This window comes from Nymphalis io, chromosome 3 (genome assembly GCF_905147045.1).
Source record: "Nymphalis io chromosome 3, ilAglIoxx1.1, whole genome shotgun sequence".
Lineage (NCBI taxonomy): Eukaryota > Metazoa > Arthropoda > Insecta > Lepidoptera > Nymphalidae > Nymphalis > Nymphalis io.
The window spans coordinates 6,236,818-6,255,955 of NC_065890.1; the positions used below are offsets into that span (position 1 = coordinate 6,236,818).

The 19,138-nt window shown below is 31.3% G+C and overlaps 1 protein-coding gene across 1 annotated transcript; it reads left to right on the forward strand.

The window, feature by feature from the left end:
* The first annotated feature begins 337 nt into the window (after positions 1-337).
* LOC126781054 (ATP-dependent RNA helicase DHX33-like) lies at positions 338-5,394 on the forward strand. The gene is made up of 12 exons (XM_050505827.1): positions 338-727; positions 826-1,035; positions 1,310-1,532; positions 1,730-1,914; positions 1,991-2,066; positions 2,160-2,347; positions 2,956-3,129; positions 3,778-3,902; positions 4,318-4,442; positions 4,526-4,690; positions 4,766-4,894; positions 5,006-5,394. The coding sequence occupies exons 1-12, from the start codon at positions 477-479 to the stop codon at positions 5,285-5,287; spliced, it is 2,133 nt and encodes a 710-aa protein (XP_050361784.1). The 5' UTR covers positions 338-476; the 3' UTR covers positions 5,288-5,394.
* Positions 5,395-19,138: the final 13,744 nt, after the last annotated feature.

Below are 19,138 nucleotides of genomic sequence, written 5' to 3' on the forward strand. Positions count from 1 at the left end.
ATCTAGCACTAGACTAGACCCCAAACATTTTCACGATAAAATGTTCTTACAAAGCAGAAGTGAAAATTACTTTTAAAAAGAATACATAAATAAGTATTTGTCGAAGATTGTTAAGAATGTTTAATCTCTTTAATTTTTTTTAACTTAAAGAAAATTATTTTCTAGTTTTTAGTTCGGCTAGAGACAAAAGTGTATTTTTTAGTTTTTTAAACTATTTTTTATTTTTATTGGAATTCATTTGAACGCTTGGCTACCATTTTTATATTATAGTGATCGATGGCATCCATCGATAATGGAATGGAATAAGTACTCGCTTGACTAACTTTACGCTTGACGACTTTTTTACTGGCATCACAGGCCATAAGGTTAGGTTTTTATTTACGTTGTGGAAAACAATGTGATTTTGGCATGTTACTCTAGTGATTAGAATTAGGGACGATATTATTATTTTAATTAGCTTAAGTTATTCAATTATCATGGATTCCAAATACGCTTCAGTTGGCAAGGAAAAAGAAAATAAAAAATCTAATGAAAATAATAACCTTCATAAGGTTAAGAAAATTAAATTGTGTTTTGAAAATAATATTAAAGCAACTAAGGAGAATCAAAATCTAACTGAAGAAAATGGTGTGAATCAGAATAATATAGTGAATAATAATTCGAATGATATTCTTGAAGACATTCAAGAAGTAAGAAAATCGTTGCCTGTTTACGTTGTTAAAGGAAGGTAGCAGTAATACTAATTTATTAAATATTTTAAAAAATATATTCTCTACTACTTTTTTTTTATTTGTTGTAATAAAATGGTAATAATGTTATTTGTAGACTTTTAGAAGAAATTAAGAAACATAATACAATGATAATCATTGGTGAAACTGGCAGTGGCAAAACAACGCAAATACCTCAACTTATTTATGAACATCAAGTAGAGAGTAAATCTATTATAGCTGTTACTCAACCTCGTAGGGTTGCTGCTATTACTTTGGCCTTGCGAGTAGCAGCTGAAATGAAGACAGAAATTGGATCTATTGTTGGGTATGTATTAAATTTGTTTTTTGCATCTAAATCGAGAAACTTAAACATTTTTAAAGATCTCTCTAGCCAACCTTTGAGGTCCTGAGAGGAGAAAAAATCAAATTGGTAGATAGAAAAATTGTACAAAGATAAAGCAAAACTGAATAATTGTATTTTGCATAAAAAAAATCTCAAAAAAAATTAAAAAGGTGAATCATGTTTCACTAACAAATAGCTTAAATAGGTATATTCAATATACAATAATATAGAAATCACAGTACATTTGTCTTTTTAGATATTCTGTTAGGTTTGAAGATGTTACAAGTCCTAGAACAAAGGTGAAATATTTAACAGATGGTATGCTACTCAGGGAGGCTGTGGCTGACCCTTTGTTAAAAAGATATTCTACTATTATTTTAGATGAAGCACATGAGCGTACTGTTAATACTGATATGCTTTTTGGTATTGTTAAACTAGCTCAGAAAAATAGAAGAGAACAGAAACTAAATCCTTTAAAGGTAATTTTTTTTTTATTAAAAAAAATGACTGAATTTTATTTCTAAGTAATAAATAGTAATTATTATGCTGATTTTCAAATAAGAGATTCTGGTAGAATAAGAGAGTCAGTTAGAGTTTAAAGTTAATAAAATAAGTTTATTTAGTTGTAAATAAACAAAAATTTTTCAGAAAATTTAGTTTAAAAAACTCTTGGCAGGTGATAATTATGTCAGCGACTATGGATGTTGATGCTTTTAGAAACTTTTATGATAACTGTCCAGTCATATATTTGGAAGGGCGGACCTATCCAGTTACTATTTACCATTCTAAGATAAGACATGAAGATTACCAGTATGCTGCTGTTTGTACAATATTCCAGCTGCATGCAACTACACCAGCTAAGTATGTTTATTTTTATTTTATCATATTATATGTGAAACACATGTTTCATTGCATTTCATATAAAATATTGTTTCAGTCATGACTTCTTGGTATTTTTGACGGGTCAAGAAGAAATAGAAACAGTACTGACTAATATAAAACAAATTGCAAAAGTAAGTTAGAAGTAATTGTGATTATAATGAAATTAATAATTTTAATGTTGAAACACACATATTTGTGTATGTCATACAGCTTAATAATTTCAGGAGTCCACAGGTCCTCCAATAAAAGTTTGTCCACTATATGCTGGTTTACCTGCATCAAAGCAATTGCAAGTTTGGAAGAAAACTCCTCCTGGCATGAGAAAAATAGTCTTAGCAACTAATATAGCAGAGGCATCTGTTACTATTCCACAGATAAAATTTGTTATAGATACTGGTGTTGTTAAAGAAAGGTGTGTTGTTGTAATATTAATTTATTATAAATAGTATAATTTGTAATTATTCATACTCCCCATTGATATTGATGCCAAATCCATTTCAGTCTAGAAGCTTAAAAAAATCTCCCAATGAACAATTTTGAAATATCATTTCTCCCTGTCTTAAAAGTCTTTTTTCAGTTAGGTATTTGTCGCTGTCACCATAGTACATTCTATAATAGTAAAATACTTCTATATATTATATGTAAGTAATAATATATGGCAAATACAAAAAGTTACCTTTTTATCCTTTGTCAAGCGAATAATTTCTTTTTGTTAGATAACTATTGAATAGCATTAGTGTTATCAATTAAAAAATTGTAAGTAAGAATAAATATAAATAAAAATCAATTTTTAATTATAATTATGGTCAAGTTACGACCACTTGGTGAAAACTAATTATATATTTTTTTTTATTTATGTAGTTCTCTGAAATCAAGTCCTTATCAACTTTATAATGTTGAGTTACTATTTTAATAAGGATATCACAAATATTCTAGACATCTGATAAGTTTGCCGGTAACAGAAATAATAAAATTTGTCTTCTGAACAATTGAAAGTGGATTTGGTATGGTTCGCATCAGGACGTGGTGTACGAGCACGGGCGCGGAGCGGCTGGCGGTGCGCGCGTGTTCGCAGGCGGCGGGCTGGCAGCGCGCGGGCCGGGCGGGCCGCACGGCCGCGGGCGCCGCCTACCGACTGTACACCGCGCGGGACTTCGCGGCGCGACTTGCGCACAACGCGCCTGAGATTGTTAGGTATGAAAACTCTCGTTATTTAATACGTATTCTAAAACTCGTCTGCGCGCAATCTATTAAAATTTACGCCGTTGAAAAAAAAAACTTTATTTGCATTAGATGCAATAGCGGTTTCGTCTTTTATGTTTTCAATTTATATATTCATAGGTATCTGTAAGTTCTATTTATGTTATCTGTATTTGTCGTTTTGCGTAAATTAAGTAAACAAGTACTGGTTCTTATCTTTGAAAAATCCTAAATAATAACATAATAACATATTCTCTTCGTATATAATAAGATGTCCAAAAGTTACTAAGTACTTTCTTGGTCCCCAATTACGATGATACTAAATTGGGGACTTATTAAAAGTATGGATGCCACGTTTTAGCCACGTTAAGCTACGTCGATTTCCTATTACGTTACAGACGCACTCGCGTCACGTATATAAGTCAGGAAGTAAGGAAGTGGGCATTACAGTAAAAACTGGTACTCCCGATGTGGCTTCGAGAAACCATTGACATGTCTCTTGATAAGAGTTTTTGCAAGAAGATATTACTTTTATCGCCGTGTCGTATTCAAAGTTTTAAAACGTTTCCTTTATCTATAATATTAAATAATTAGTTATTAGAAAGTCGAATTGGAAATAACAAAAGTTTTTCTTTAATGTAGATGTCCTTTGACGTCATCGATGTTGATGTTAATTGCAACTGGAATGGATCCTAGTACGTTTCCATTAATAGACTCGCCACCGAGGGATTCCATACAAGCTTCATTACTTCTCTTAAAAGAATTAGGTAAGCAAGTATAAACCTTATATAAAGGACTTAACATTTAGAGGAACGCAAAAAAAGTTGTATAAAAGCGTAAAAAAATGCGTTTGGAGAAATTTATAATGATTAAAGCCAACACTGTTAAACAACCAAAATAATTAAGAGATTTTTAATCTTTGTACGGATAATTATCATTTTTGTTCTTTTATAGCATTGAAAGAATCCGCATTGGAAAATAATAGTAATGATAAGAACATGTTCGATAATATTATTAATTTTTACTTTTCTCTGAAATTGTCCATGAGTATATTTAGTAGATAGTATCGATTTCTAAGCCGAGCTTGAGCTGATCACTTATTAAAAGATTTAATATTTTTATTAATATTAATCTTTTTTTATATCCTTAGTATAAAAATTATAATACTTCACAAAATTTCAGGTGCTATAGACAATGAGAACGATCCTAAATTGACAATTCTAGGAAAGAAAATGACTGCATTTCCAATAGATCCCAAATATTCAAAAGTACTTTTATGCGCTCCAGAGTACAATTGTTTAGAAGAGGTAACAATTTAAAATTGATCTAAATATTTAAATAAAATATATTAAAGTTTAAATATGAATGTTCAATCGTTTAAATGTTCCAGGCACTGAGCCTGGTAGCGGTAATGTCCAGCGAAAATGTGTTTCACACGCCATTACACAAAAGGGAAGAAGCTTTGAAAGTAAAACAAAAATTTATATCGCCTCTAGGAGATCATATCACGCTTCTGAACGTATATAAAGCGTTTTGCAAAGCTCCGCTAAAAAAAGTATGTAACAAAAGATATGAAACGTATGACATCGAATTTATTTCAATGTAATATTTATTATTTTATAATTTGCAGCAATGGTGTAAAGAAAATTATCTAAATCACAAAAATTTGTCATATGCTTATGAAGTGCGATCGCAACTCCTCTCAGTGTGCCACCGATTAAATTTACCTGTCACAAGCTGTGGAACAGTTCTCGATCAGGTGATTTTTTTTCTAATTCGTTTTTATGATAAGTTTTAAATCAAAATGATTTAAGCGTTTTTGTTTGTAACTCACTCGGAAAAATATTGAATGCCGTCGATATTGTTTCAGTTGTTAAAGTGCCTCTTAAGCGGGCTGTTCACGAACTGCGCGTGGGCTCGCAGCGGCGCGGGCGGCGCGGGCGGCGCGCGCTACGTGACGAGCGCGGGCGCGGCGGCGGCGCTGCACCCGGCGGGCGTGCTGCACTGCGCGCGACCGCCGCCCGCCGCCGTGCTCTACACGGAGCTGCTGCACACCAAACGGTCCTACCTCGTGACCGTCTCCGCGGTGCAGCCCCATTGGCTGCAACAGGTGGCCCCGGAGTTCGCCCGCCGCTGTCGATCGAACCGGTGACACTGACGTGATAAAATAATATTAAGTTACATTTAGCGACTACGTTGTTATGAGAGTGCTCTTCCTATTATGTCTCGTTAAATTTAATTAAATGATTCGATATTATATTTTGACGTGTACTTTTTGGTGTGAATTGTATGAATTGTGCTAAAGTGAATATAGAATTGCTAACGTAACGTAAATTGTTAACGTAATGAAACAAATAATATAATAAGATTGATTCATGTTATAAATCGTTATAGTAGTTCCATAAATTTACAGACGTACTCGCTCCGAAATATTTATATAATATACATAATTATTTTAAATTATGTTCATCCTGTAAATTTGTATCAATTATAATTTTCGTCTGTCTCATATAATGTAAACTTGAAAATAACTTAGGATATTATTTTTACAGTGCTTAATATCGCGAGAATAGTTTTTGTTTAGAATCGTTTTTTTTTATTTGGAATGTACGGGAAGGCAGTACATTTCAAATAAATTCTAAACAGGTAGGTAATTAACACTCCTAGATCATTTGATGCTTCTTTTACGGACTTATGGTACTTAAAATTGATTTAAAATAAATTATAAAGCTGCTCAAAAGCCATCTCACGGTTGATAATCGGCAATTTCTAGTGCTAACTGCTGTCTACACGCAGTGTTGCCAACAATATGAATATCTTTGCATAAATGTAGTTTTATCAATTTATTTATAGTATATTTATAAATAGACACACTAACACTATAATGTACGTTAAAACAAAGTAAAGTGCATTTTAAAAACTAAATTAAAGAAAAATCATCATCATCATCATCATGATTGATATGATCAAATTAAAGAAAAAATTAAACAAAAATTAAGATTAACCTGATTCGTTTTCTGCTAGCTATAATATGGCACCAATAAAACTTTCGCCGTCCTCAGTGGTAGTTAACGTTTTGTTTTAATTTCAGAAAAAAAATCAGCAAAAATTTTCAGCGTAATGAATTTTTTTTTCAACAACAGCATTAGTCAATGTTTTTCCACCAGCATTCTTCATTTTTAGCACTTGTATCCTCAAATTTACAATGTCATTAGGACATGCAGCTGTTCCGATTATCTCCTCAATGCGCAACGTGCTTAATACGCGCCATTGATTCATAATAGCTTTTTGGTCAATAATGGGTTTTTCCCTAACTGACAGGGAAAATCCTCAATGTTGGGTTTGCTGGTTGAGAGTCATATGTGGTTTGGTGCCAAGTGTTGAATTTTTTCCACCACTGCACGTTAATTGGTATGTACTGCATCGTTGTTTAACTTCTTTGGCTTTGTTGACAGAAATAGTAAGTATTTTTACCAAGTAAATCATTGAATTTTTCTCCATTACACAGCGTACGCGAGTAAAGCAGAGAAACATTAAAATAATGTACTAAAGAATTGTAGATCTACAATAATGCTACAAAAAAGTCTCCGATAGCGTGTCTCGTACGATTGACATAAAATAACTACTTTTATGTTCAAAACATTACGTTACTTTTGAAGCTGTTTTCTGTTCAGTATTAATCCTTATCTACATTAATAGTTCGTTTGTTAGCTTTGGCATTAAAAGCAGATTAAATTGTCCTTTACTCTATATGAATCAAATAAATAATTTAGAAAATATGATAGATTCAAAATTAAATGCCATCAAAATATTATTAACTCAACGACGACTTGCTTTTAAGCGCTAGTAATTTTTCCCAGTCAGTCAATGCTTGATATAGTTACCGTGTTTACCCATTTATCACAGAAACTATGCCTTTACATTAATTACAGTAAAATAGTTTTGAAACTACACGATAACTGCATAGGAGAAGTGCAAGTGACAAAATGTAACTTGAATTTCCATGAATTATTTGGTCAGTATAATATAGATAATTGCGGTAGTCATTATTTACAGTCAGAATACATATCACTTTTTTGCGTTCTAAATTTGGTTACATGATAGCTACGACAAATTCAGGGTATTCCCCGAAACAAACAAATCATAAACAAATAGGGTGACCATCTCAAATAGTACCTAAATTACACATAAACACATTAATATTCGCGTGAACATTGATTTTTTTAATAAACTTTTAAAGCTTTCTAACGTTATTTGTCATTCGGATTATTTAAAAACCTAACCTGAAGTAGCCTAATTGGCGACCAGTCGCCTTTTAAACTTTTTCATCGCCGATTCTTGTTCTGAGTAGCCTAAATGGCCAAAAATCGCCTACGTTGGCAACACTGTCTACACGTTCGAAGCGACAAAATTAGTTCACATTTTTGTCCGTTAGTTGTTATCGATGAAGCAGACTGTTTATTGATTGACCTTGTGTCAAAAAATTTAATCCTGTCAAGTTCAAAAGTTATATAATGTTAGTATAAGACTGTTATATATATACAGTTTTATTTATATATATGTGAATAATACTTTTTAAGAGTTATCACAATAAGTGCGATCTAAGTTACATCTGAAAATATTGAGTGGCAGTTTTTAATAACAAAAGTAGAAGTGATTCAATGTCGTTTATTGTTTCTTATACATTTATGAAAATCTCGCAAAAGTAACGCCAGGTCGGCCAACTTAGATTGCGCTTATTGCAATATTTAATGGTTTTATTATTTTGTAATAATAAATTGACAAAATCATTAAACGTTTTTAGTGATTTATAAGCCAGTGTAAATACTTATATGGTATAAAAAAAAATAAAAAATGATTACGGTTGTTTGATTTATTTATTAATATAATGACAGAAAGAAGAAGAAATATAAAATACTTTAATTTAAAATTATTCAGGTAATTGGAAAAAGTTACCAAAGTATGCCAAAGGTTAACTATTAATTGGTTTATGCTAACGATTTGAATACTTTGATGTAAAAAGTAAACCTATAAGTTACATTTACTTGTAGTTAGGTATGATGCTGCAGTAAATTGACGTTTTTTATGGACAGCAGCTATGATTTTTAAAGTTACGAAAGTTGAAAGTGAAGCGAGTACCTACTTTGAGCAAAATGAGACTTAGTTTTTTGCTATTCAGTCGAACTAGGCAGTTTACAAAGTAAACATTTTTAAAAGAAATTGTTTTAAAATTAAACATCATTTTTTAAATAAAAAATAAATTGTTATAAATGCATGAAATATTTTCTCCTACTAATTATCAAAACTTCAATCTTATTGAAACTGTTATTGAATTAAGCACTAAGACGTCTCTCTGGTTTTCAGCGAAGGATCTTCAAACCTTACAATTTACATCAACAATTTTTTAAGATAAAGAAAATGACTATATGATTTTTTAAGATGCATTAATAAATCTTCTTAAAATTAAGATTTGAATTAAAATTGTTACGTTTCAATTTATTGTTACAACTATTTTACGAAAAATGATGAATTATTGCATATTTTTACTTGTTTAAAACTATCACATCATACCTAGTTGCAATTCATGTCCACTTGTACCATTATGTCAAGCAATTCTTAACATTCTAATATTATTTTTGACATACATTATATATTAAAAACAATTTATTATTAGCGAAATAATTGATATCAATACCGCAAATACTGCAAATTATACAAGGATAAAAATACACCACACACAAATCAAAATAATTTTGAAGTTATTTAACTTATTTTGTTTTAATTGTTCTCATAGCAAATCTCATAGGCCTAACAATCGCGTTACTAAAAATAGTTCTTATATTACGTGATTAACTTGAATTGTACCTACTTGAATTTATGTAGCGTACATTGTTTCTTTTTAACAACTAAGTAAGTCTACTTTTGGTTATTGATATGAATAAAAGGCAAATAACTATAAGGTTATTTTCTAATATAAGCATTTTTCACATCTTACGACTTGTTATGCCACCGAGTGAACCCTCTCGGAATCGTTGGTATAGAAATTCGTTTACAAGCTAAAAGCTTTCCATTTGCAGGGTGAAATGGTGTAGGCACAAAGTTAGATGTTGCCCTAGTAACCGTGCATTTTCGACATGTTTCCAAATTGCCTTCATGTAACCTTTGTAAGTCAAGATAGTGTATGTTTCTTGTTAATGTCCTATTTTGCATTTACTTGAGATCGAAAAGCATATTTTGAAGGCTTTTTTCTGTCTTTAAAAAGAGGGATGCGTATGTAGAGATATACATTTACATGTTTCATTTCTTCGCACATCGCATATCTTATGTTTTTATGAAGTATGTAGCTATTTTATGAATTAGCATTTTTATCTTTATAATTTTAATAAAATAACTGAAGAAAAACTAAATGATATTATTTGTGTCTAATTGTAGCAAATTATAATAAAATAAAGTATGGGCAAACCAAATGCCATCCAATTTATATATTTATATTTGGATTTTGCCCGAAACCACACTTGCTGTCTTGCTGCATCTGTCGTGGTCACGGACTGTATTGCAGGTCCGCGCGCGCTCCGGTATCTACTTCGCTAGTTTTCCTCGCACAAGAAATAAATATAATTTATGTATAAAATATTTAAATTTAACGAAACCCAGATTTTTACCCAGACCTTATGTTTATACAATATTTTTTTAGTAGATTTGAATGTATAACGACGAGCCGGTTGGCGTGGTTGGTGGATGCTTGCCTTTCACGCCGAAGGTTGTGGATTCGATTCCCACCCAGGATAGATATGTATGTGCATAGCTATGTCAGTTTGTCCTGAGTCTTAGTATAATTATCTATATAAGTATGTATTTACAAAAGAAAAATAGTATATGTAGTATGTCAGTTGTCTGGTTTCCATAGTACAAGCTCTGTACAAGCTTAATTTGGGATCAGATAGCCGTGTGTGAAAAATGTTCCAGGATATTATTATAATTATTAACATATAATTATATTCTAATGACCCATTTAAGTATATTTTTCAAGATAAGTGAATTCAACCTGCCACGAAAAATATCAAATAATCAAATCTCCAGAGGGAGATTTGTTTACGGAATCGTTAAGCAATGATGCGAAAAATGAGAGTCAAGGTAAATGGAAGGCTGCTTGGAAAGCTTTTCTTTTTTTACTGTAATGTAAATTATTTTTATTTTGTTCAATATAAAATGATTATGCTCCATTTTTGAGAAAAATGTTCTTCTAAAATGGAATGTAATTACTGATGATAGCTTTGTGCAAGCTCGTCTGGGTAGGTGCCATCCACTCATCAGATATTCTACCGCATAGCAGCAGTACTTAGTATTGTTGTGTTCCGGTTTGAAGGGTGAGTGAGCCAGTGTCTTAACACAGGCACAAGGGACATAACAACTTAGTTCCTAAGGTTGGTGGTGCATTGGTGATGTAAGCGATGGTTAACATTTCTTACAATACCAATATCTATGGGCGTTGGTGACCATTTACTATCAGGTAGCCCATATGCTCGTCCGCCTTCCTATTCTATATAAAAAAAATGTTATTTTGACAATGCTTATAAGCATATAGAACGATGTTTCGCTTTTATTTTATAGTTATTCATATAAATATATTTTTATTCTAGACATTATTGAATGACTTACATTTCCTTTAGCTACAAGCCTACGCTGTCATAGCATTAGACTATTTCCTTCCCAGGTTCCGGTTGTTAACAACGTTTAAATCCAAATCGAGCAAGTATTTTCAATTTAAATAAAAATGTTTTTATGTTCATTGGAAAGGAAAATATTCCAATTAAATAACCGACCATCTCAGATACTAGATAAATTAAAAAAACTTATTAAAAAATAGAACAAGCATTTTGTTAGTAATTTTATTATACATTTAAATTTTGATTGCTATATAGAATATAGATGTCCGATTACTTTTAAATTGTTTCTCTTCTAAAAGGTACATTTCGCAAGACGGTAAGGTAATGAACGGTAGGTGACGCAGTGGCTCTGTCACTCCAACTTGTCTCCGTGATGACGAAGCATTTCGCTGGAATTTCTTATGGGACTGTAAGAATATTTTAAGTTTGAATTGCTTCCTAATTTAATAATTATTAAGATATATTTTAACCGTTAATCTGAAGCTTCGTAATAGTAGCAGTTAAAAAAATTAAATATAAGATAATACATTTGTGGTCCGCCAACGTATATTTTAGTGTTTGCGGATAAGTGAGTGCGTCCAAAGAAGGAAGTGTTTGTGGACTGTTTCATTTCCGTGCGTGCCCGTAGCCGCGTTCTATTTCCTTTTTTCTAATAGTCTATGATGACTTTATTTTTTTTCTTTTATCACTGACATGATACAAATGATTCTTAAAAAAAATCATAAATCTGATTATACATATATATGCGTATGAATCCGGGCAAGCACCACTGAGTTTTCAGCTCCAAACGTTCTTCTTAAGAGAAGTTTATAGGACGGCTTCTGATTGGCCTATCTCATTGCTAGGAGATATTTTCTTTTTAGACTGTTCCTTCTCTTTTGAAGCTACACCAAATCTGTCACGATCTTTTTATTAAAGTCCGTAACCGTAACAGCCTGTGAATGTCCCACTGCTGGGCTAAAGGCCTCCTCTCCTCTTTTTGAGGAGAAGGTACTGGAGCTAATTCCACCACGCTGCTCCAATGTGGGTTGGTGGAATACACATGTGGCAGATTTCAGTGAAATTAGACACATGCAGGTTTCCTCACGATGTTTTCCTTCACCGTAAAGCACGAGATGAATTATAATCACAAATTAAGCACATGAAAATTCAGTGGTGCTTGCCCGGGTTTGAACCCACTATCATCGGTTAAGATTCACGCGTTCTTACCACTGGGCCATCTCGGCTTTAATTACAAAATTTTAAAACTTTTTGTAAATAATTACGAGAATTGTATTTAAAATGAAGTTTAGAATACGATATGAAATGAATACAGTTCAGAAAGTTACAATGCTTATGCAAAATAGATGTGACTTAAGATCTTAACTTTGAATAAAGTTTCCAACATAAGGTATTATTTGGAAGTGAGGCTTTTGGTTGAGATGCAGTGCTGTAAAGCCCTATAAATATTATTCAAAGCAGTTTCAAAACAAACTTGCTAAACTAAACAATTCTTTAAAATATCCACAATTTACGAAACTAAATCGTGGCAGGTTTATCCACTAATTGTACCTACATGACAAAATACATGCATTGATATTGTTACCGAACCGAAACAGCCTGTGAATGTCCCACTGCTGGGCTAAAGGCCTCCTCTCCTCATTTTGAGGAGAAGGTTTGGAGCTTATTCCACCACGCTGCTCCAATGCGGGTTGGTGGAATACACATGTGGCAGAATTTCAGTGAAATTGGACACATGCAGGTTTCCTCACGATGTTTTCCTTCACCGTAAAGCACGAGATAAATTATAATCACAAATTAAGCACATGAAAATTCAGTGGTGCTTGCCCGGGTTTGAACCCACGATCATCGGTTAAGATTCACGCGTTCTTACCACTGGGCCATCTCGGCTTTTTATTGTTAGCATAGGTGAAAAAAAAAGTTTTACAAGAATAAAAATTAGATAGATTATATGATATGACGTCGGACAATAGTTATTCTACTATATTAGATCTATGTGTGGTGTGATGGAATAAACTTTAAATGTTCCTTCTTAAGAGGAAAGCAATACGAGTATATAAATACTATTTAACAATTAATGCTTAACCTTGATATTAAATAAATAGTTAACACATTGGTTAACTGCTTATGGGAAATTAGATGGTTTAATACTACAAGAATAAATAAAGAATAAAGAAAACTTTACTGGGAGTAACAAAGTTTTGCTAGAGCAAACCGCCGACGACCGACGACTTTTTGTGAACCTTTTATTTTACATAACATGAAAAGTAAAGCCTAAAGTTTAGACTAAAGTTTATGCAATTGTTAATATTATTAACTTATTATGCAAATTGTTACTTAGACATATACACTGTATTTTTTTTAAATTTGTTTTATAATTATTGCAAATTTTGTTTAAATTTAATGGGTTATGTAATATGAGTTTATTTTTTATTTCATGCTTTCGAAAATGGCTTTTATTAAGGTTGTTTCGTATGAAACGAGCGATTTTTATGTTACATTTCAATTTAAGAACTTTATGCGCGTCGGCGGCTCGAATGTGGTAGTAAGCAAAATTTTATTATTGTAAAACATTTCATTTATTTTACAAACAACTTCATGCTATAGATAATACATTTGAACATGTATTCTCATATTTTAGGTTTTTGTTTAACGAAGGATTTAAATATTGTATTTGTTGCTTCATAAAAATACAAAGTTCGCCTTTATTTATAGTTTTGAACTGGAATAGAATCAGCTATTCTGAAGAAATACATTTATTTGTCCGGTGTATCCACTTTAAAGTTACATTGCTGAGATTACATTTTGTGATGCTGCGAACAGTGAAGATTATAAGAGTTTAAGCGAATGTAGTAATTAGGACTATTCTGTGTTTTGTTTAAATGCTACCAAAAACCCATTTAAAATATATTTCTTACTAACTTTTGTGATAAAATGTTGGTACTTAATTTATATCAAGCCTAAATGTATATTTTTTCCTTGGAGCACAAACATTTTTAAAAAACATAAATTTACCGATTGGTAAGTTAATGGTTGAAAATATTACTTTCTTTGGCTATATAATAGCATTCGACGATTACGTGTCACCATTATGGTGCGGATGGGCGTTCGTCCACTCTCTCTCCCTGATAATGAAACCGCAGAATCTACAACTTGCATCAAGGACGGCCATCGCATAGGTCTAATAGATTACGAAGCTTTTCGAAAATTATCCACAAAAAAATACTAGTAAATAGTGTTTTGCAATTAACAATTGAAAAAAATTAAGCGATTACCAGAGTGCCAGATTAGATGTGTCCTTAATAAATAATGTGTCCTTGAACACCAAAACCCTTGACAAATATTAACAGCCGCATTCTGCCACAGATTTATATATAACTAGTTTTGTCCCCGGGTTGTTAGATATAAAAAGTAGCCTATGTAAGAAAAACTAAACAATAAAAATTGATTTTGAAACTTATTGAAGGTGTTAACTATACTAATATTATAAATGCGAAAGAACTCTGTGTGTCTGTTATGCTTTCATGGGTAAACCACTGAAACGATTTTGATGAAATTTGGTATGAAGTAAGCTTGAACCACGAGAAAGGGCACTTACTTTTTTATAACAACCTCTCCACCCAACAATAACATCTCCTAAACTCTCCTTACCTAACATGCAGGTGAAGCCGAGGGCGAACAATAGTTTTCTTTGTATTTTAAATAATATCGCTATTATTTTTTATTATTGAAAAACTTATAAAAATAACAAATTTCATATTTCTACTTAATAACAAAATCTAAAAATTTTAATTAATAACCATAACCAGATAGATTTTATTTTCAGCGAAAAATATAACGAGGTATTAAAATTGTGACGTAAATTCACTGAAACTTGTAAACTTCGCTCCGATCAAATGAAAAATATATATTTTTTAATTAGGTAATGACCCCGAGTGACTACAGTGGTGAAGTTTTTGATAAGAGAGATTTGATTTAAAGCATAAAATTTGTATAGTACATAATGTGTGGTTAATAAAGTGGTTAATGGTTTATGATTCTTTTAATTTATTACAAGTAATAATGTGTCAGAAAATAAATTTATTATTATTTATAATATACACATATATACATATCGACATGGTAGTTTTGTTACGTAGAATTAATATATCTAATTGCACCAGTATCATCTAACGGCCATCATGTTAGTTAATTTGATGACTCTTCATTTAAATATTGCTTGTGCTTGTGGTACTTACCCAGGCAGGCGTGCACAAAGACCACCACTAAGTGAAATAAAGTAATCCATATCAACATAGCCTGCGTGAAGGTGCGATTTCATATTAAATTTCATGCACTTAGTATGACGTCCACTTTCACGGCAGACGTCATCCGGAGTGCGGGAAGGCTTAAGTTCACAGCGAAGTTTAGTACTCAAAATTCAGGAACGTTAAAAATGAATCTTGAAACTAATCAGTGACGACATTTTCTATAATTTTTCTTTAAATAATTTTATATCGCTATTAAGTAACTATTATTAACAAAGTTCGTAAGAGAATCAACATATTAAGATTATAAATTAGAATATATAATAAATAAGTTTTCACTTTAAAAATGACTTATGTTCTGTTTTTATTTAAATAATCCTTCCAAAAGCATATGCTGAAATAAAATATATAAATAAGAATTTTGATACAAATACAAAATGCGTGTATCATTATTTGTACTAGTGTTGAAGTTATGAAATCCATGTATATTCATATGTATAGTTTCTCATCATGTCAAGAAAAAATACCATGAAAAGTGGACATGATCCTTTGGCGTAGCTAAAGATGTATTTCTTTCAAAAACTGATAATTAACTAACTCCAAAAGAGTGAAAAAATTTCTAATGTCTTTGTCGTATTATCTTAATGAATTCGTTAGTGTACCTATTTAAATAAAATCCAAGTGACCGCAAAATTAACTCAAAGCATTCGTATACAAATATTAAATGTACGTAGTTTTCATGTAACGGGTCCTTATCCACTTAATGCGTGAGCTGAAAGCTTAAAAGTGACGATAGAATTGACTTGGCTAGTTGAATGAATGAACTGGTTGGTTTAGCTAAAAACTTTATGAGCCCTGGAAATTATTATGTTGCTGCAATATCTACAAGCTCAAATTAATTCAGTTTAACAAGTTCTTTGTTTAAAGCTCTAAATTATCAAAAACAAGTCGATACAATTTACATAGACTTTAAAAAGGCTTTAATAACAAAACAAATAAATAAAAAAAAACAGGCAATCATAGGGACTGCCAACAAAAGTGCAAACTTGAAACTGTTAAATATATTTGTCCAATTTCCACATCTATTGGCACTCTAAGTAATAATTCTATCCCTTATTATTATATAGCTTTGTATTCAGCAAAATACACAGTATGTCGCAAACTCGGTACAAAATCTTAATACAGCTTAATTTAAATAAATAATATTTAAATAAATTTGAATGATTATTATCCTTATTAATTTCCACAATACTTAAATTATTTGTACTTTTAACGATATCAATATATTAACATTGGCATGTCGGTGACGCGAGGAGATGCGAACAACGGTGGCAGCGGCAAACGATTCGGTGGCCAACACCATGCAGGATGCGCAGGCACTTGAGGAGTTAAAGGCATCCATAGTGTCTGCGGTCGGCGCAATAAACGCCCGGTTGAACGGCATCGGGGAGCGCCCCCCTCTCGTCAAGGAGCATCGCCCCCCCTTAGCGGCGGACAAGAGGCGGGAGTTGATACAGCCAAACGGTATTTAAATAAATTTGAATGATTATTATCCTTATTAATTTCCACAATACTTAAATTATTTGTACTTTTAACGATTTCAATATATTAACATTGGCATGTCGGTGACGCAAGGCCACGATAAGAAGTTTCACTTTAAAAATAATTCATGTTCTGTCGGTCTGTTAGCTCACAAGCTAAGGATGGAAACAAAGCCAAATTAAAGTTTGAAATCTCCTTAACATAATAAATGAGGGTGTATATGTAGTTGTAGCTGGCAACCTATTTTAAACAAATCTCATTCCTTAGGTCGAATGCTTCATAAATCCTCTATAAATGTCGCGTTTTTTGCACGTCTGCGATTTTTTAATATTCAATTGAAATATGATTTACAGTACGATATTTTCAAACTATATAAAATAAGGAAAGATAAGATATATAGAAATAAAGTGATAAATAATATATACATACTATACTTGTGTGTACAGGAAACTAATTAATAGTATAAGTGTAATGTAAATAAAATAAAGTTTTTAAAGGTACCTACGTTAATGCACTAAAATTAGTTTATAGTAATAATACTAGAAAGATATATTGATGTTGAACTACACTACAATATGTACTGCTGTGCTTAAATAACTTGGTTTCATTTTATTTTCATGACCTCGGAATATCGCTTTATGTCATGTATAATGTAATAATTTATAAAACGAATAGGTAACTTAGGTCACTTTTTTGGAAAAGATATATTAATCGTGGGTTAATGAAAAGCTAATTTGATAGTATTAAATATAATACAAGAGTGTTCACACTAGAGCGAACAAAGGGTTTTTATATTTTGAAGGGAAAATTTCTGTTTACCCTTGCAATGCGTGTAAATGGCGGTAGAAAGATTTAGCGCGCGTGCGACATTACGTTATGTAGTGGAAAGATATTAGAGCTGATGCTTGTCGCTACGTTTTAGGACTGTGTGAGCTTTATACCGTATTTTATTCTTTCGATAATAGAAGTAAGTACTGCTTCAATAAAGGATGTTTTTTGAACGAGAAAAAATATTTTTACCTACCTTTCACAAAGCGTCACTTCAGGTTGTTCATTTTTATACAAATTCATTATATTAAAATGTTCGAGAACAAAATGACGATAGTGAAGTGAGTGAATTGCTGTTATATTTCCAAGTACCAAGTATTTAAATGAACTCTGGATTTTATAGATAATAAATACGCATCACGCTTCACATTCATGACAGTACGATATAAATTACAAAAGAGAACTATAAGCTAGTTCGGGTGTTTGTATTCGATTCATTTTAATTAAGAACAGAAGAATATTTTCGTATATTTATTTTATGTGCTTATTCCTAAAATTTTTCGTGCAAAGGTGTGTTTGGGGAGTATTTTAAAATATATTCGTAATAACAACTATAATTAATACAAGTACCGGCCGAGGTTCACTCGACTCTGCAATGAAAAATGCAATTTAAGATAAGATATTTAAGTTTATATACTGATGTATAAAATTAATCAAGGTAACCTTATCTTAATATAAAATTTGAGTAAAATCGCTATAGCCGTTTCCATGATACCTACACGAAATAAATTTATTGCTAATTATGTGACATATTTACGTAGAGAATAAAAAATATTAAAAAAATATTGTCACTAAAACACTAATAATCCTGACCTTCATATTATATTAATTTCGTAAAAGTGAATGAATATGTGCGGGAGACGCGGTGCGGGACTCGGATATGGAGACAATTCCGTTGATGGCTCATTCATTCTATGCTGCAACGAGCCGAGTGAGGCGTATTGGGAGAAAATGTACTAGATATTCAGTTAACAATCACTATTAACCAGATATTTTTTTTTGTTTAGGATGAAATAAGCAAATATTCATTTATTAATTTTTTGTTTTTTTTTTGCTTGATTACTAACAATCACACTAAATCATAAATACAAAAAAAACTTAGTTTTATATGATAATAACTAAATGGAGTGATTAATTATACATAAATACATAATAGTAAAACATAAATGGCAAAATAAAAAATAATAATATTACAGACAGAGAACTATTAATATTAAAACAAAATTAAAATTATTATCAATGAAGTATGCAGTAATGAATATTTTTATACTGGCTATACCTTGGTCATTGCTTATTAGGTATTTTTTAATATTTCTAAAGTAACGAACAATTTTATTGCAGGGGACACAAATCATTAGAATCTACGATTATTTTGATGTGATTAATTTCTGTAATGTATCATTTGTTTAATATTGTACAGCCTTCCTGTGAATAGATGGCAACATTTTTAATTAACAAAAATTGTTGGACTGATCAAAGCTCTATAATACCGATTCAGCATGTTTCTTTTTAGATTGATTTCCAGACTGTTAATTTAACTTATACTAATACTAACAAACATTATAAGTCAATAATCTATATTCTTTTGTTAAACTTCATTTTAGTTAATATATATAAAATGTGTTATTTTCTTATTCTGGTTTACATTACGTGTTAAACAGTTTATGTAAAATAGAAAATAGTACCTTATAATAATATTTATATTTATTTCTAAAAGAG

Excerpts from the sequence above, each read along its gene's own strand:
- LOC126781054 (XM_050505827.1), top strand. The coding sequence starts at position 477 with ATGGATTCCAAATACGCTTCAGTTGGCAAGGAAAAAGAAAATAAAAAA. Across the intron at positions 2,348-2,955 it reads ACTGGTGTTGTTAAAGAAAG|GACGTGGTGTACGAGCACGG; the intron begins GTGTGTTGTTGT and ends GGTTCGCATCAG. Across the intron at positions 4,895-5,005 it reads GTGGAACAGTTCTCGATCAG|TTGTTAAAGTGCCTCTTAAG; the intron begins GTGATTTTTTTT and ends ATATTGTTTCAG.